Raw genomic sequence first — 17,098 nt, 5'->3', positions numbered from 1 at the left:
TCGCACACGGTGCCTTAAGGGTACAGCGAATGGCGATGCGTGGTAACCGCCATAATATGCAAGGGGTAGGTTGCTGGAGCAAAGGCTGCGCGACAGTTGTCTCCCTGTGCAACATTCTCGCGCTCATTGGCGTAGCATCAATGGTACCAAAGCCTTCACTCTTTATTCTTACTTTCACAGCCCTCCATCAGCATCTGCGACCTATTTCCGGTCTCGTGGGCCCTTTAGGTTACCAAGTTCGGGTCCGAGGCGTTGGCTCTTTGTCTCCTAGGGCAGGAGAAAGGATTGTCAAAGGAATGCCATGCCCCCCATGATTGTTTCTGTACCACAATTTTGCCAATCCGCCTATAGGCTGCCCGGAAAGAATGAATGGCGGACCCATACCGTCGAGCCTAAAACGTCTGGTTAAAAAAATTCGCGGCCGGTATATAATTCCTGATGCCCTTGGCTTCAGATGAATTTTCCTTCGCTGCACTCCAGTCCACCGCTTAGTCCTTCGTTTAGCATTGCCTTTTGATTTTTTTGGCGTTTTTCCGAGTCACTCGTTCGATATCCTACCAGTTCAGCCCTCGCATAGCATACCTTCGTTCTCTCGCTTCCACTTCAGCCGCACCGATTCGATTGTATATAGTGGCCGACAGCTCACAAACCACCGTCCCTCGTTATTTCACGTCAAATCAAGCGCATTGATATCGAAGAACAGTCGATCTTTAAGCATCATGGACTGTTTTCGGCAGATTTATCGCCTTATCAGGAGCCCTTTTAAGCGCACACAGCACCGGGTCTTGGAGATTGTGAGTAACTGTGACATCGCAAGTCATTTGGTTCAGACGCTAATACAGGTGTCTAGGGACCTCCCACGAACTTTCGAAAGGAGGAGCTACCAACGTTCATTGCTGATGACGAGTTGGTACCCCTTCAAAGACTTTTTTGAAGCCCCATTTCTAACGAGTACTCAGCGCAATAACCCTGCACAGCCGGACGGCATTGGAGAAGGACGCCATCGTCAGCACGACCGAGCAAGAGCCTTCAACACGGGATAAAATCAAGAGCCAGGTTCGAAGGTTGAGCGTTAAGATGTCTCGCCCGCTCAGTGACGCGGAATCATCTGGGGTGATGGCCAATGAACGATGAAGAATGTTTGGCAGAGAGTTATGAATATGGTTAATAATCGCATGGGGAATGCTTCATATTAGAAATGTCGGGACTTCATTAAGCCTCGATTTCTTCGTTCCTGTATCTTTATCTTTGGGTTTCATCTGTTTGGCGTTGTTAGAACCAAATTGCCGTCTCTGAGGTTGTTCGCTAGGTTTGCGGAGCTCCGGAAGCTCGTCGAAGTCATCAAATGCCCGTCGCCTCTTTGTTTGAGTAATTTGAGCAGTGTTTGAACGGCTATTCTCGGCGCGTGTAACGTGTGGTGTTGGAGTAGGTGTTGGGGTAAATCCGTCGAAATCGTCAAATTTCGTTCTTCTCTTCGCTTGCGTATTAGCTGCGATCTTGTTCTCAGACTTTAACTCATGTGACTTGTTCTTGGTGTCGTCAGTGGAACGAATTGCCTTAGACGCGGGTCGAGCGACCGGTTTCGCCGCAAGCAGTTTGGTTGCAGGTATTGCTGGGCGCAATTTAGGTGCCGTGGTAGACCATCGAGAAGCTGCAGGAACGGGTCGAGATACCATCGCATCTAAGTCATCATCATCATCGTCCTCAGTAGTCTCATCCGGTAAGGAAGGCTCCTTTTCAACTTTATCTACTTGACCACCACCGCCATTCATCGCTTTCCTACCAGAACCACGCGCCTGTGCAAACCCCGCAGCCGCCCGAGTCGAAGATCGAATACCCTGTAGCCCCACCAAAGACCGTATTCGTCTCGGACTCAACATGAGATCCTGCAGATGCGTTCCAGTCCACGAATTCTCCTCCTCAATATCCTCTCCCAGCGGATCTTTCTCATCGCCATCGGGTGTACCATTTTCGTCCAGCCGATCTGCCCCGTCCTTCTGCCGAGCTCTCAGCTCCTCGGCCGCATATTTCTTCTTCAGCGCCTCGCTCATGGGCGTGACCCCATCCGTAGGTCTCGCAATGTCTTCGATCTTCGCGGCATTCTGAAGCTTCGCTTCTCGCCCGCGTCGTATGTATTCGGCGTAGTGGAGGTGTTGGGTGAAGGTTTGCGCGACGGCGTAGAATTCGTCTTCGACCATTATGTAATTGTCATCCTTGTCGAGGCCTTCTTTGAGGAATCTATTCCGCAAGAGTCACTTCGTCAGTAAGATGCAGCTGGGAACGGTAATCCATCACTTATGCGATCACTTACTCCTCAGAAGGGCAACTGTGGATAGGTGATGACGGGGGGCTCGGAGCTGTTAAAGACCGTCAGTGAGGGGGAAAGGTCTACCATCAGCATCTTATTACACGTACAGGATCTGAAAAAGTCGCGCCTTGATTTAGCGGGCTGTTTCCTGCTTGGAGTTTCATCTTTGCCTCTTGGACTTGACGTGCGCTTGATCTCTGGTGTTGGTGAATTTGACTTTCGTTCGGCTTTCACGACGCCAGTAAGCCAAGGGAGTGTCCTTGGCATGTTGACAGTGGGAGTTTCTCTTCTGAAGGATGGTGAGAACGTCTGGCATTCATGATCTTGATTCGAGGTCGGAGGTTGATGACGATGCTGGGAAATCTAGACGCGAGATCCTTTAGTTCGCGTCGTCGTGGCGATTCTGCCCCACTCTCCGCATTTGCGATGCCCCAGGCAACGATGGATTTGTCATGTCAGAGGGACACCGAGGGGTATGAGTTCTGGAATCTCCTTTGCCAGTCAAAAGTACAGATTGTAGGTTTTTAGTGATTCATTTGGGTATCAATCTCTTCAGGTCTAGGCCTGTTATTGTACAGCACAAATAATGGCATGCGAAGTATGTCCCAAAACGCCGATGAAAATGACCACTCTGCCTTAAAGAAACCCCAGGTGGCAGTCTGAAGAGTAAATAACGAAATAAAACGCCCCGTAGTATATCTCCAGTCGAGAAGTGTTCATGCCTCGCCGGGTCTCTTGCTGTTACAGCTCACAATCTTCACCTTGTCCGCAGTCACCGTCGTCTGGTTATCGAGTTTGAAGTTGACATCTTTGATTAGGAAAGTCCATACTTCATCGCAGAACCGGTATGTATCGAGGTGACCCTGTGAGGAGCAAAAACTTTAGCATCTGTTCTTAATCCGCGAGCGGAGTGACGGGGGGGTAGGCTCCCGAGCGCTGGAGAAGGAAGCATACCTTGAAAGTCAGACGAGTGCGGACTTTTTCCGCAAGAACCTCGGTGATGACACGGTCAAAGGTAGAGAGAATCTTCATGGCCAGCTGAGGCTCAATCCGCCCTTCATTAATCAGGTCATCGAGCGTATCCGTCAAGGAGAGACCGATGCTGTTGTTGAAAGAAGTGGGTCAGTACAACTCGGTTTAAACGTCGCTTTTGAAGAGCTCTTACCTGCTCCCGCGGTAGAGTTCGTAGTATGCTTGAGCGCTCATCGTGACTGTGCGTGAGCGACGATGAGGCGGAATAGGTGCTTGAAAGAGGGATGGTTAATGACTCCGATAAGATGTGGAGATCAAGAGCCCCATCACGTGATATCCAAGAGCAATAGGAATTACGTCACGTGGACGACCTTAATGGCAACCTTTCTCGCAGCAAGGCGAGTTTGCAAATCACTCACTTCTTATATTATCATCATATTTCACTTTTACTTCATTAAACATGCGAATCATGGCACATTTGGCGCTGAGGGCGGCCGCTCCCTCCAAACAATCGATATCAGTTCTTACAACTGTCAGACCTATATTTTCCACCGCGCCACGGCATTCCAGCACCAACAAAGGTCTGCTAGCAACAGTTCGCGAGCACTACATTGTTTTCGAAAGCTAAGGGTGGTGGCAGATGAACCAAAGCAGAACGCCAAAGAAATATCTTCAGGGAAACCCCAAGAAAAGCCCTCTCAATCAGCCGACGGGCCGCAGAGAATGCAAAGCATGGCTCAAGCAGACGAAGATTTACGCCGACGGCTTGAAGAGATGTCAGGTGAAGGTGGCGCCGCCGGGATAGAGTATGAGGATGGAAAGCCCCAAGCTATGAAACGAAGTGTTAGGAACAATATGTTTCGCTATATCTGATCTAATGCAATCAACCCTCCACTTATTGCCGGTTGTTGACTGAATTATGGAGGCGGCTGGAAACTACAAACTCACGGTCATCGTATCGCACTCGTTAGACTACTGGTTGCATGCGGAAGTTCCTTGCTACTTTTTATAGTTTAGAACTGGAATAAAGAACCACCCACATTCATGAAACAATGGAATGGATGATGCGGCGGGCAAAGCGACAGTCGGCTCATACGCCCGCAGTATAGACTAGGATCAGCTTCTTCGAAGAGCATTTTTTGATCGCAGGGCCTTGCCTCAATCTTGCCAAACCCGATCATTGCAAGAATTTTGTTACATCAACGGTTTCCAACCATTCCCGCCAGGACACCAGCGCCAATAACACCACCATCCGAAGCCTCTCGAAGAAATACCGATTTCCCGCTCTTTTGGGGCCCAGTGCGCATTATCAGTCGGTCGATGAATTGTTGGCAGGTTTCTTTGAAGTTGGGATAATGTTGGATGATACCACCGGTATATGCAACGACAAGCTCTTCTGGCCCGGACTGCCAATCTGCCGGTACGGGAGATGGTGAAAGAACCGGGACTATGGGGCCCCGGACACTGTTCAATCCGTTCGGATTCGATATCGTAGCTTTGAGGTGCGAATCCAGTCCGGTGATGCCATGTCCAGGGGATGGGACATGGGACCCTTGTGGTGAGCCCTCATGGCTGTCCAGCTTCAGCTCTATTTCGCCGGCACACGCTAATAAGCCGACAACGGCCGCGGCTATGAGACCCGCAGATCGTCGTTGTACGGTTCTAGCCACTTTCCGGAAGACGCCTGCAGAGGTCGCATCCCACCGCCACGTATCATTCAATGGTGGTAGAGAACGACCTAACTCGGCAGCAAGCTCGTCATCTGAGCGGGAACGCGCAACTTTGTCTGATACATATGATGTTGTCAAGGCGTATTCCTTGGTGAGATCGGCAGGTAACACGCTTGCCGAGACCCCGGTGACGGTTGTTAAATAGTCCGTGAAAATAAGGCGAATCAATTCACCGATGTACCTACCACCGGTCATGTATTCGAAAGGTTGGAATCCAGGACGCGCACTCGCTGCGTCTAACTGGTCATCCCATTTCGTGATAATGTCAAGTTCCTTGAGCGGAGGTAGCACACCCGATATTGTCCACTCGGTATTCACTATAATCTCTGACGTATCTGGGTCGCTCCGCCTAACATGCTTGACTTTTTCTTCGTGCAGCGCGCTGAGTTTCATGGGAATTGTGGCGTTGCAGCCTGTGCCAACAATGACTCCCATAGCGACCCTACTATTTGGCAGGGACTTGACAGCATATGCTAGGGAGGCAAGAGTGGCAACTGCATCGTTGGTGATGGCGGCAATCTTGAGTTTTGGTAAAGCGAAAAGTTTCCGGCGTTTCGACGACGGCTCATCTTCATCGTCGGGACGCCTTGTATGCTTTTCGTATCCGCTCAGTAGAATCTTCCGGAGATTGAGATCCGAGGTAATGGCGAAGCCCTTACCCATTGGCATGAGCGTAGCCTCTGAGAGAGATTCTTGCCTGTAAGCCGTTAGCCATGCACGATTGCTGAGCCATTGCGCTGCGAGGCCAAGTTCAGGAAACGGATCGCGCGAGGACGGTAGCCTACATTATCGGAAAACTAAAGGTGATGCCCATGTCTAGTTCTTCAGGAACTGTTCCCTTAGTCGCATCTGAGCTCAGGCTTTCAGCCACGACTTCTGCGATACAGTCTCCAATCCAAGCAAAGAGGTCTTCCGCCTTATCCATCTTCAAATGCTCTTGAATCGGCCATGCCTTCTCGAGCGTCCGCTTCACGCGCTGTGTCTGCGCCTTGCGCAGTGGCCGTTCTGAGGCCCGCGTGCGGGCCATATCGGGGTCAGCAGTGTCCCCTAGAAGTTCGATAAACGCAACTCGCAGGTTGGTCCCTCCAACATCAATCGCCAAGTAGCGGCCTGTCTCAAGGCCGGTAGGTAGCTTCGAAACGGGCGTCGGAAGGAATTGCTGGTCTGATTCCAAAGCCAGCTTCTTGTATACAGTCGATAATCGACGGGCCAATCTGTATAATATCGCTTCATCCAGGGCTAGCGGTGATAGGAACTCGTCAACCTTCCGCTGGTGTTCCATATACGCTCTTACAGAGGGGTCCGTCTCCGCAAGTTCCTCATCCTGCTCCTCGTCCTCGTCAATCGCATCATCATGTATAAGCTCGTACTCGTCTACCGTCGGTAGCCCTGGGTGTGATGAATCCACTGAAGCCATCCTGACGGTGGGAAGTTCAGAGAGCAAGGAATAGGATGTGGGGTGCGGAGGTGTGTCGGATGTAGCTCGGTGGATTGTGATGGTGCTTCGTGTGACTCACAGATCCAGGTTGCGGTCTGGTCTTGTGTACGCTCGCTTCGTAGGAAAGGGGCCGTGGGGTTTCTATGTATTCCTGTGCATTCCGCCGCGGATTATCTATAGGATTGGATATACAAGGATCGTCTATATGCGGGCGGTGATGGTGGTGTTGGGAAGAAGTGGAATTCGAGTCGGGAACGCGGGGACAGATATTCGAACAAGGGTAGCAAACAAAAGGATTCGTTGAATCTACACGGAGAGTATGGTCAGCCTCGACGTTGCAACGAGAAATAATGCAGTGACGCGTGTCTTCGGCAAGGAAATGAGGGAGGGATGGGATAGGGTGACAATGGTCATGCAGGAAGCCAGAGGGTGCGCAGAAAGCGAACTGAACCGGAGCTGGGGAGAGCATACACAGGCCTCACAGTATGCTGACGCTAAGCCAGAAGACGGAGACTGTCGAAGTGTAGGTTGTACACAAGAGAGAGGATGTGAGATGGGAGAAGAGGCGATCAAGAAGGGCAGCAATTGAGTAATATAGGGAGGGCGAGAAATACCCAAGAGAGAGACGTAAAGGTTAAAAAGCCACAGGCCAGCCAGCGACATTCCCCACCATTCGGACCGCAAACACGAAGGATAAGGCAAAAGAAAAGAAAGCAAGAAAATGGGACGAGGCCGTAGAGACCCAGACGATGAGAGAGAGTCAAGGAAAAGAGGATGATTTGATGCGATGGGATGCGACCATCAGACACACGATGTGACGCTGTCCGGTCGGTTGGATGCTTGGGACACAACCATGACTGGCGAACCTGCCCTGATAATTCGATGACTCCTCTTGATGCACCAGAATTTGCGCTGCACCTGTGATTGCCGCCGCAGCTCTGTTGCATTTTTGTCGTGCTTCCGGAGTTTCCCCATTTCTCTCCGTCATCGCCAACTGGAGCGAAAGGTAGAGAGGTAGTCCACTGCCTGCGCGACTCCACACTACTACGGAGTACTACACAGTTGTCTCCAGTCTTGGCTTCTTTTGCCTTGGGCACATGAGAGCTAACCGAGAGAGGAGGAAACTGTCGCATATCCCTTTACAAATTCGGCCTCTTTCTTATGGCAGACTATTGTGATGGTCAACACGACTCCAAGAGGCTAATTTATTTGCCATGTGGTAGCTAGGCTGGTGGGGCAGCTGCCTCCAACAGCCCAACGACGAACAGGGCTCGTGACGGAGAGCTATACTACTAATCACTGCCGTTGGCTTCAATGTCGCCTAATTCAGAAACCAAACCCAGGGCCCTGATTCGTTCAAGGTTCGTGTGGATCGATCGGTGCGAGCCCGCTACTGTCCGAGGTGGTGGGATGCATCATCATCGCCTAGCGTCTCTGGTACCATCCTCGCTGCTTGTTAGATGAGTCTTTGGCACCTCAATACGAGCTGATGATAATACCCGAGGAGAATCAAAGTACCTCTGGCTGAGCTCAGGACGTAGCTGCCATCGGCTCGTGGTGCTCCGTATCTACTCTGCTGCCCGTCAACTGACATTGCAGGTGGCAGCTGTTGGTCGTCACGACCACCAACTGCGATGGCTTGAATGGTCATCGTTGCAAGGTGGATCATGTAACGGACCAGACGCGCAACTAACTGTCAGATCTCGGGAAAATAAGGAATATTTCCTGGAGCCATCCTCTCTAAGCCTCACGGTGAGACGGCTCGAGCTTCTAAACTTGGTCATCAAATGCGCCCTCCGAAGTCGGAGCTGGGGTTGTTTTCTTTCTGGACAGCCGCGATAGGCCGAGCCCTCGGTCCCTTGACCCTTGAAGGGCTCAGGCTCCATTGTCTCCATCCCATGAGTTGTTTAACGCCACTCTTTGCAGTCATAGAAGAATCCAAGGATGAGGGTGGACTCGCGAGGAGAGAGTCGGTCAACCGGTTCAATCATCAATCGCATTATTCCTTGGAGTCGGAGCCGAGCATTGAAACCTCTCTGAATCACTAGATGCCTTTGAGGTTAAGCAGTCGCTCCGGAGAATTTAAACGCCACGTATGCGGTGCCTGACCAAAGAGAACTTGCACAAGGTGCGTTCTTCTAGGCTGAAAATGGCACAAAAGCCGTTTGAGTCAAGGGAGCCGAAAGACCAAAGGTTGCGAAGTTCGAACTTGCCAATAATGATAAGAGGATCAGCTTTTGAACTAAATCTGGGCAGTGCGAAGGCAGCGCAGAAACGACGGAGGTCATCAGAGCTTCTCCTCTTTCCAGGGCTTCGGAAACACGGTTCCATCGTTGCCGGATAGCCCCAAGCAGATGTAAACGAGAGATGGGTAACAATGACAGAGTCCAGCCTGTCGCTAGTATAATTATATGAGTGAGGGCCGATGATTAACGGAACCCCTCCTCAATTCAGCTCAACCGTTGAGACTCGATAGTGATGAATCCTGATTGACTGGCAAGGTTATTTTTATCGTATGGTTGACGATCGAACTGGGCAAAAAGACTGAAGCCTGACCGTCAGTTGGTATATGGAGTGCCCTGTATGGGTCTCAGAAGCTGTTCTGATTTGAGGACAAATAAGCCATAAGCCAAGTCCTATTTCTGGCGGGGTTGGCGAGGGCCGCGACTCGCGAGCAGCCTCGATCCTAGTTCAACTCCCAGATCAGCCCACCATGAACCTCAATCACCCATCTTTAGATCCGCTGGTGCGAGAACGGATGCTTATGAGCGCACGGACATCGCGCCAGCGCCAGTTTGAGGTGATCCTTGTTGCTAGGCAGGAACGAGCTTTGGAAGAAGCTCGTGCACGAGAGGCTGGACGTCCACTAAGAGATCCTCTGGTAAGCCAGATGGGCGCTGGCGGTCGCTATGAGGACCTTCCTCTCGCAAACCCCAGTGATCTGAGTTTTATCCAAGATCCGCCATCCTTTATTGAAGTACCTTCCTGTCTCGGCGAATTTGAGTCAAGTTGTCGCTGGGGAACTCCGCTCACAGTTGAGAGGATCATTTCGTCAGAATCTCCTACGCCCACCCCTGCTTTCCTTCATCATGGTCTCTGCCTTGCCCTGAAAGCTGGTAATGTGGAGGTTGCACGGTACCTCCTTGCCACTGGCGCGCCTATTGTCCGTAGAACCCCGGACAATATCCTTCTTGCGTCTGTAGATCGGCAGATTCCTCTCTTCGAGCTGCTCTTCGCGCATGGATGGACACCCAACAGCCCTGGTAAGTCAGGTTTCATCCGACCGACCGGGGACCAACAGCTGATTTGGTCCGCATTGCTCCAGCGGAGCACGGCGCTGTCCTACTGCCTTCGGTCCTGACCAACCACGCCCTCCTCCGGTGGTTTCTCGCGCATGGTGCCAATCCGAATCTTGGCAAGCAGCAAGAGTACCGATACGGCGGACCTCGGACTGATTCATGTAGTGTTCTCGAGACAGCGGCACGTCAAGGAGATGTAGAGGCTGCGCGACTGGTTCTGGACGCAGGTGCTGTTATCGAAAACGGCTTCCCACTACATGCAGCGGCTGCAGCGTTGCCCTCCGGTGCAAACCCGCATGTTGGCCGAGTGACCCCGAGCAAGGAATTTGATATCAGCAGAATCCCAGTAATGGCACTTTTGGTCGAGCGAGGAGCGGACGTTAATCGACTCCAGGGACCACAGACAGGGAACATGGTGCCAGGTTATGCCATCGTCCAGGCTGTCATGGCGGGGGCAGTAGAGCGGGTTCGGTGGCTACTGGACCATGGGGCAGACCCCACAATAAGAGGTCCATGGGGAAGTGCCATGGAGTATGCGTCCAAGATGGGAAGTGAGGAAATGCGAACAGTGATTCAGGATGGAATAGATGCGAAAAATTGGATCCCAGGCTAAATAGTTGCAGGATTTTCGATGACGCTGTTTGCTCTTTGGGAGATTGATGTCTACCCATCTGGCTTATTTCGCACTCAAGTTTGGATTAAGCTGCTGGAAGCATCTCATCGATAAATCATAGATCGCAATAGTTTGGATGGTGTCTCGACTTGGGAAAGTAAATTTTTCATCATGGTGTTTGGTTCGGGTCCCGAGCGGGTTCCCTAATCGAGTGGATCACGAGCTAGCCTGCCGCCTGGAGAGCTCCCCCACATCCAAAGCTTCCTCCTCCCAACGTCGATCATCGCAACACATCCTTCCCTTTGATTTATCCACCACAGCCAGCTGGTACTGATCTATTACGCTCCATCAACCATGGAGAAACAAACAAAAGATATATATTATCGAGAGGAGCTGCCGCTTGCGACGAATCAGAGCAGTTCCCAGCGCCGCCGACCCTTCTCCCGGATTGTCAGCTTCCTGGGCGTCATTTCATGCCTTTGGCTGGCGCTCCACTGGTTTCCTATTATTCTTCCAAAGCTCAAGCTCTCCTCTTGTTATCACCATGCGCAATCGAATCACGACGTGACCTCCCTAGATGACGCCCAAGGATCGTGGATAAATCCGGTTCTTGCGGACTCGGAACGAATACCATTTGAAGCTCACATTATGAGCAAATGCCCGGATGCGCGGGATTGCTTACGGGAGCTTGTGGTACCTACAATGGAGCGAGTCGGTGACAAGGTCGATTTTGAGCTTTCATTCATCGCAAGGTAAGCTCATATCCTCCCTAGACATCGGCTGAACGTCGAACTAAAACTGTATCAGCGTCTCCAACAAGTCTTCAGATGTCGAGTGTATGCATGGACCGACCGAATGCATTGGTGACATGCTTATGCTCTGCGCTGCGAACCTTCCTTTTTCTCAAGAGACCAGTGCCGACGAGGTTGCGACGCTACAAACACCCCCCGTCCGATACCTTGGATTCTCGAACTGCCTCATCAGCAACTACGAAGATATTCCGGACCGATCACTGGTCGAACAATGTGCTTTGGAATATGGTATCGACTTTGAGGCCTTGAATGAATGCGTCAGTCAGCAAGATGATAATCCTAACAAGGGCGACCAAAACGATCGACTGAGCGGCGTGGCCCTTTTGCGGCAGAGCGCCCGCCATAGTGCCGATCTCGGCGTCAAGACAAGCTGCACAGTTCGTGTAGACGATACTGTGTGGTGTGTTCGCGACGGCGGAGCCTGGAAAGATTGCGCCCAGGGTGGCGAAGGCAGCCAGGTGTCAGTACTTGTCGAGCAGATTGAGAAGCTTTGGAAGCAGCGAAACTGAGATTTTCGTAATGCTTTGGCTTATATAACAGTACCGGTCGATTAAAACTGGACTGATATTCTCTTTATGATGCACTAATGATCCTATTATATATGACTAGATATACTTGCGTTTTGATTTATGAATATACTATGAATGACCTATATTAATTAAACCAGTGCCCCTCCTATAATCTTCGCAGCTTGAGGTTGTCTATGGCCTTGTCATAATTCCGCCAAACTGCGATCCTCTGTTTGAACTTCCCTCCTGCCCATGGGAAAGACTTGGATGTCGTTTGCCTTGTATATGCATGATTATTTTGCCTTGATTAATGCCTGAGGTCATATTCTTTGCATAGCCATTGATTTCTCCAAGTAACCAAGCTTCTTCCCAAACAGCAATAAACTTGGTCGCCTTTTACAGTGAATGTGTTGCCATGTCTTCACAACAAACCTCATCACCTAGACCACAGAATCTCTTCCTTTGCATCTCCAGGTCTACTTTAACTCCACACTTGATCTGAGCATATCCGCACCCCACATCCTTTGTCTTTCGTCCCATAAGATAGCACAGATCTCCGCTCAATGGGTTCTATCAGGTCGAGCGGCATGCCGCCTTCGCTCGCCCATCGCCCTAGAGTCGAGTACTCTCAGAAAAAGGTGGATGAGCTCATCCGCAAGTACCGCAGCGCCGAAGGCCCAAGTCCTGTGATGCTTGAGCTTATCAACAACCCCGATAGCTATAGCACCCTCATCAATGCTCTCCGTCGCCAGATCTCCCTCATCAAATGCCGCTCGCATGATTTCGAAGACTGCCAAATCACCGTCTACGATAAGGCTTTGCTAGTTCTTTCAAATCATGGCGATCGTGTCACTGACCCTAGCGTGCTTGAAATCTACTTAACCGAGTTTCTCGGGGTGGTGCCAATCGCTCCGCAGACGGACGGCAAGGAGGCTATTGCAAACCACGTTGAACTGCAGAACGTTCTTGAGAGACGTAAGCCCGCCTGAAACCAATCAGTGGCAGACACTAACTCACCATCTTATCGGTAGTTCGAGCAACACAAGAGAAGAAAGAGGTCGCCCGCCCCGCCAAAGAAGACGAATGCGACCAGATCGCGACGCCTCCCTACAAGAGCAATGACGAGTACGAACCCTACCTCCCTGAGATCCATCGTGTTGGGAAAGAAGGCTCGAAAGACGCGACAGACCTGGACAAACGAGGGAGGCCCGACGTACGAGTGGCGAGACTCCTTGAAGTCTACCACCAAGCAAAAGAGGACTACATCAGAATAAAGGCAAAAGATGGTGTTGAGAGCCTCCCCGCGGTTAAATTCCTTCGGGACTCAGCCGAGAACACCCTCCGGTATCTTCACGCCAATGGGCTGTCGGATCACCCCTGGGTTCGGGATCTGGAAGAGAACTTCGCTATCGCCAGGGATAAGACGGCGCAGCTTCTGGGTGGGCGTAAACGCCACTTTGACGATGATCACAAGCGCAACCATGGTGAGGATTACAAGGGCAGAAGACGGGGTCCTAAGCCTAAGCGAGCTCGTCGCGTTGTGGACTCGTATCGTCCTAGCCGTGTTAAGTGACGCGACGCATTCGGATTGACTGTCGTTGCGGAGATTTTGACATTGCTTTGGCATTGCACCTCTGGCGGAGTTCTGGAGCCATGTACTTTTAGCTTGCTTGTTCGATGCTTCAATTTGTTGCTGTTTGTTGCCCCGTTGCATATGGTTGATGGCCAATGACTAATTCAGTCATATTGTGTTTGGTGATTGGCCCAAGGTTGGCGCGAGGCACCATCACAAGGCACGGTCACGCCTGGGGCATCCCCACGTGCCGCCACCCAGGATGGGTTCTCTTTCGCCTAATTTATGGCTCAAGTTTGGCTTCTCCTTTCGTTTGTTATTTAGCATCGCAATCTGTCGTTTAGTTCTCTTGCGCAATTCGGCCATGGATAACCAACTCACCTAGTCTCCTTTTCTAAGATGGCTTCCTTTCGGCCGCCCGGGCCAGGCTCGGTTGAGAGCAGCGGATCCTCCAGTACAAACGCTCAATATACCCCAGTTTCAGACCGATCCCTTGATGACGGACACTCATCTCGTAATCACACGGGTCCATTAAGGGTCAAGACTGATTTCGGTACTGTTCAAGATCAGTTTTCCGACGACGATGCTGCCGAGTACAACTATGACGACGAGGCTCGGCCCAAGTTTCATCGACCCAAGGTTCCAAAGTACACAGAGGTCGAAGAGCAACAAATCGTGAAGAAACTTGATCGCAGGCTAGTTCCATTCCTTGCGCTTCTATATCTTCTATCCTTCTTAGACCGCTCGAGTATGTGTGTTGCTAGGTGTAGCCTAACAGCGGGATCTCTCCTTGCGCTCCATTGTTGTTTTTAGTATGGGATTGCTGACTTTGCCTTAGATATTGGAAATGCGAAGATTGCCGGCATGATGGAGGACTTGAACCTCTCATCCTTCCAGTATGAATGGCTTCTAACAGCCTTCTACATCACGTACATCCTCTTCGAGTGGATGACCCTCCTCTACAGGGTCGTCCCTGCGCACGTCTACATCTCGCTTTGCGTGTGCGGATGGGGCCTTGTAGCCTCATTCCAGTCCCTATCCACAAGCTTTCGGACAATGGTGTTCTTACGCGCAGTACTCGGAATCACTGAAGCGGCATTTGGCCCCGGCGTTCCATTCTACCTATCTCTGTTCTACAAGCGCGAAGAGCTCGCCTTCCGCACCGGATTGTTCATATCCGCCGCCCCACTCGCCTCGACATTCGCTAGCAGCTTGGCCTGGTTGATCGTCAAGTCTAGCAGCGACGGGCCAATCGCGCCGTGGCGCACCTTGTTTCTGGTTGAGGGCTTCCCCAGCATCATTGTTGCTGTTTTCGCTTGGTTCGTGATCCCCGACTCGCCGGGCACAGCAGCGTTTTTGGAACCCCGGCAGCGGATGGTAGCGCAGTTGCGCATGGGCGATGGTGGACGGTCCGAGTACTTGGGCCACCGCAGGAGGTTCAATTGGGGTGAGGTCGGGAGGACGCTGGCTGATCCCAAGTCTTACATTACAGCCGTAGGTCCATCCTGCTTCTCTATCTACACAAAACTCAACTAATAGAGCGCCAGTTCATGTTCTTTAGCTGCAATGTCGCATTCAGCTCCATGCCCGTCTTTCTTCCTACAATTCTCCAAGAGTTTGTCTTCTCCCGCCCCATCCATTCCAGCACTACAATGCGAACCTCAGTTAACTGGAACGATATAGCATGGGCTACACCTCCACAACCTCGCAAGCCCTCTCCGCTCCCCCCTACCTCCTCGCCTTCCTAACCGTCCTCTTAACCTCGCACCTCTCCGACCGCTCCCGCACCCGAAGCCCCTACTTGATAACACACGCCCTCCTCTCCTCCCTCGCCTACACAACCCTCGCCCTAACCGGCCACTTCCACAGCCACCTATCCCCCTCGATAGCGACAACCCTCCGCTACCTCTGCGTCTACCCCGCGACAGCGGGCTTCTTCTCGGCAATCACGCTGATCATCACGTGGAGCATGGACAATCGCGTCGCGAAGGAAGGGAAGGGGGCTAGTGTCGCGATTCTGAATGTTATCGGGCAGTGTGGGCCGTTGTTGGGGACGAGGTTGTACCCTGCGGCTGATGGGCCGTGGTATGTGAGTGGGATGGGGGTCTGTGGAGGGTTTATGGGTGTTGTTGCGGTTTTGGCGTGGGTTTTGAGGGTTACGTTGCAGAGGGCGAATGCGAGGCTGATAAAGGAGGGGGATCAGGCGGGTGAAGGGAGTGAGAGGGAGCGTGAGGTGCTGATTTTGGGGTCCGAGGGGGTGGTTGAGAGGAAGGGTGGTGGGTTTACGTATATCATCTAGAGGTGGGATTTGATCTTGCTCTCTCCTCTTACTTTTGCTTTTGGTCATATACCGGATATATATCGAGTTGATAAACGGTTGAAACTGGATATACCAGAATGATATAAACAAACTTATTATATCTTGTTGGGTAACCGCTCGCTAAACAGAAGCTGAACAGAACCGAAACATAACAGACCAAACGAGAAAAACCTTTTAAGCCCTGTGTCGTGCTCGGGCCAGAACGCGCTCACGCAATAAAACGATCAAGACGCTCAGAAGTACGCTCAAGCCAGATAACCCATATAATACACAAATGAGTATGCCCTCATGATTATATATTCGTACTCCAGTGCCATTACCTCGATAAGGTGAGGTAGATGAGCTTACCATGCGGTATGACCTCCATCAATTAACATGGTGCTTCCAGTCATGAAGCTACTCGCATCACTCAGAGCGAACAGGGCGGCACCTCGAAACTCCTCAGGCGTCGCCAGCCGTCCCAGCATGTTCTCTGCTTCCCAAACGGCTCTCGATGCTGGCTCTTTGGCAAACACCTGCTCAACCATGGGCGTCACAATGTGTCCGGGGCACAGCGAGTTCACGCGAATCCCGTGCCTGCCCCATTCCATGGCCAGGCTCCTGCCCAGCTGGATGACGGCGGCCTTGGAGGAGTTGTAAACGGGAGAGGTCATGCCTTTGTTTGCAATGAGGCCAGACATACTCGCGACGAGCAGGATGGAGCCCTTTTGCTGATAGTTAAACATCTGGCGGGCCGCGGCGGTAGCCGAGTGGAAGACGCCGTTGTAATTGATGTCCATGACTTCGTGCAGTTTCTCGGGGGAGTGTTCAAGGGCGGACTCCAAGTGGTTAACACCGGCCGCGGCAATCAGGCCGTCAAGTCGGGAATATTGGGCAGCAATTTCGTTGAAGAGCTGGTTGACTTCGCGGGCGTTACGAATGTCAATTCGGTGGTAGTGTAAGCTGCCGCCGTAGTTGTTCTCGGAGTGTTCCTTGGCCGCTTGAAAGTCGGGGTGAGGGGTCTCGAGGCGGTCGAGGCAGTGCACTACCCCTTATTAGTATCGCTGTCTTTGGTCTGTGGTGGAGAGAAAGTGAATTGAAGGTACCTTTTGCGCCAGCTTCAAGAAGCGCCTCGGCCATAGCTAAGCCGAGGCCACGTCCGCCGCCCGTAATTGCATAAACGCGACCGTTGAGATCGAATTCGCGGAATCGGTGAGGCGGTCGAAAGGTTTCGCTGATATCGGGCCTGCGCGCTTGAATGTGGTTCGAATCTTTGTGCGGGTTAGGTGGTCTGGAAGAGTCGGGCGTCGTAGCGTAGGTGGACCTAGAAATGACGGAGCAAGCCGAAGCCCATGGCGCTTGTGCCGATGCAGTGCGTGCTGAAGGTCGCGAGCAGCGCGAGAGTGTTGGAAGAGTGCGAGAGAGCGCAGTGCGCATTGTGGCGGATGTAAGTATAGTGTGTTATGTGCTCTATAGAATGGGTGTGGATGGGCAGAAGCAGCAATCCCAAGAGATGAGAGGAGAGGAGAGAATTTTGCAAAGACA

The 17,098-nt window shown here is 51.7% G+C and overlaps 11 protein-coding genes across 11 annotated transcripts; 6 read left to right on the top strand and 5 right to left on the bottom strand.

Moving 5' to 3' along the window:
* Window positions 1–516: 516 nt before the first annotated feature.
* BJX68DRAFT_30052 (uncharacterized protein) lies at window positions 517–1,115 on the top strand. Its single transcript, XM_071048931.1, has one exon. The coding sequence runs from the start codon at window positions 720–722 to the stop codon at window positions 1,041–1,043; it is 324 nt and encodes a 107-aa protein (XP_070901413.1). The 5' UTR covers window positions 517–719; the 3' UTR covers window positions 1,044–1,115.
* BJX68DRAFT_30051 (uncharacterized protein) lies at window positions 1,116–2,666 on the bottom strand. Its single transcript, XM_071048930.1, has 3 exons — window positions 2,416–2,666; window positions 2,312–2,357; window positions 1,116–2,238 (listed from the first exon to the last, which is right to left on the bottom strand). Exons 1-3 carry the CDS (start codon window positions 2,573–2,575, stop codon window positions 1,188–1,190), a joined length of 1,257 nt encoding a protein of 418 aa, XP_070901412.1. The 5' UTR covers window positions 2,576–2,666; the 3' UTR covers window positions 1,116–1,187.
* A 156-nt stretch (window positions 2,667–2,822) lies between these two features.
* BJX68DRAFT_232001 (transcription initiation factor IIA subunit gamma) lies at window positions 2,823–3,613 on the bottom strand. Its single transcript, XM_071039417.1, has 3 exons — window positions 3,474–3,613; window positions 3,263–3,410; window positions 2,823–3,171 (listed from the first exon to the last, which is right to left on the bottom strand). Exons 1-3 carry the CDS (start codon window positions 3,512–3,514, stop codon window positions 3,025–3,027), a joined length of 336 nt encoding a protein of 111 aa, XP_070901411.1. The 5' UTR covers window positions 3,515–3,613; the 3' UTR covers window positions 2,823–3,024.
* A 51-nt stretch (window positions 3,614–3,664) lies between these two features.
* On the top strand, window positions 3,665–4,316 carry BJX68DRAFT_29995 (uncharacterized protein). The gene is made up of 2 exons (XM_071048928.1): window positions 3,665–3,861; window positions 3,921–4,316. Exons 1-2 carry the CDS (start codon window positions 3,741–3,743, stop codon window positions 4,151–4,153), a joined length of 354 nt encoding a protein of 117 aa, XP_070901410.1. The 5' UTR covers window positions 3,665–3,740; the 3' UTR covers window positions 4,154–4,316.
* Window positions 4,317–6,722, bottom strand: BJX68DRAFT_29992 (hexokinase family protein). The gene is made up of 2 exons (XM_071048927.1): window positions 5,796–6,722; window positions 4,317–5,707 (listed from the first exon to the last, which is right to left on the bottom strand). The coding sequence occupies exons 1-2, from the start codon at window positions 6,425–6,427 to the stop codon at window positions 4,480–4,482; spliced, it is 1,860 nt and encodes a 619-aa protein (XP_070901409.1). The 5' UTR covers window positions 6,428–6,722; the 3' UTR covers window positions 4,317–4,479.
* BJX68DRAFT_29981 (uncharacterized protein) lies at window positions 6,539–7,671 on the bottom strand. Its single transcript, XM_071048926.1, has 2 exons — window positions 7,063–7,671; window positions 6,539–6,754 (listed from the first exon to the last, which is right to left on the bottom strand). Exons 1-2 carry the CDS (start codon window positions 7,579–7,581, stop codon window positions 6,650–6,652), a joined length of 624 nt encoding a protein of 207 aa, XP_070901408.1. The 5' UTR covers window positions 7,582–7,671; the 3' UTR covers window positions 6,539–6,649.
* Window positions 7,672–8,977: 1,306 nt separating this feature from the next.
* On the top strand, window positions 8,978–10,392 carry BJX68DRAFT_30002 (ankyrin repeat domain-containing protein). The gene is made up of 2 exons (XM_071048929.1): window positions 8,978–9,711; window positions 9,774–10,392. The coding sequence occupies exons 1-2, from the start codon at window positions 9,162–9,164 to the stop codon at window positions 10,358–10,360; spliced, it is 1,137 nt and encodes a 378-aa protein (XP_070901407.1). The 5' UTR covers window positions 8,978–9,161; the 3' UTR covers window positions 10,361–10,392.
* A 246-nt stretch (window positions 10,393–10,638) lies between these two features.
* On the top strand, window positions 10,639–11,835 carry BJX68DRAFT_231985 (GILT family protein). Its single transcript, XM_071039416.1, has 2 exons — window positions 10,639–11,112; window positions 11,168–11,835. The coding sequence occupies exons 1-2, from the start codon at window positions 10,715–10,717 to the stop codon at window positions 11,679–11,681; spliced, it is 912 nt and encodes a 303-aa protein (XP_070901406.1). The 5' UTR covers window positions 10,639–10,714; the 3' UTR covers window positions 11,682–11,835.
* A 5-nt stretch (window positions 11,836–11,840) lies between these two features.
* On the top strand, window positions 11,841–13,357 carry BJX68DRAFT_231982 (uncharacterized protein). The gene has a single exon (XM_071039415.1). The coding sequence runs from the start codon at window positions 12,245–12,247 to the stop codon at window positions 12,668–12,670; it is 426 nt and encodes a 141-aa protein (XP_070901405.1). The 5' UTR covers window positions 11,841–12,244; the 3' UTR covers window positions 12,671–13,357.
* Window positions 13,358–13,520: 163 nt separating this feature from the next.
* Window positions 13,521–15,676, top strand: BJX68DRAFT_231979 (putative MFS transporter). The gene is made up of 4 exons (XM_071039414.1): window positions 13,521–14,002; window positions 14,093–14,748; window positions 14,802–14,869; window positions 14,938–15,676. The coding sequence occupies exons 1-4, from the start codon at window positions 13,654–13,656 to the stop codon at window positions 15,551–15,553; spliced, it is 1,689 nt and encodes a 562-aa protein (XP_070901404.1). The 5' UTR covers window positions 13,521–13,653; the 3' UTR covers window positions 15,554–15,676.
* Window positions 15,677–15,918: 242 nt separating this feature from the next.
* Window positions 15,919–16,990, bottom strand: BJX68DRAFT_264441 (putative short chain dehydrogenase/oxidoreductase; the record flags this gene model as incomplete). Its single annotated transcript, XM_071044955.1, has 2 exons — window positions 15,919–16,598; window positions 16,660–16,990. The coding sequence occupies 2 exons, from the start codon at window positions 16,988–16,990 to the stop codon at window positions 15,919–15,921; spliced, it is 1,011 nt and encodes a 336-aa protein (XP_070901403.1).
* Window positions 16,991–17,098: the final 108 nt, after the last annotated feature.

This window comes from Aspergillus pseudodeflectus (assembly GCF_044049435.1).
Source record: "Aspergillus pseudodeflectus strain CBS 756.74 chromosome Unknown BJX68scaffold_11, whole genome shotgun sequence".
In the NCBI taxonomy this organism is placed as follows: domain Eukaryota; kingdom Fungi; phylum Ascomycota; class Eurotiomycetes; order Eurotiales; family Aspergillaceae; genus Aspergillus; species Aspergillus pseudodeflectus.
This window is presented reverse-complemented; position numbering and strand designations above follow the sequence as displayed.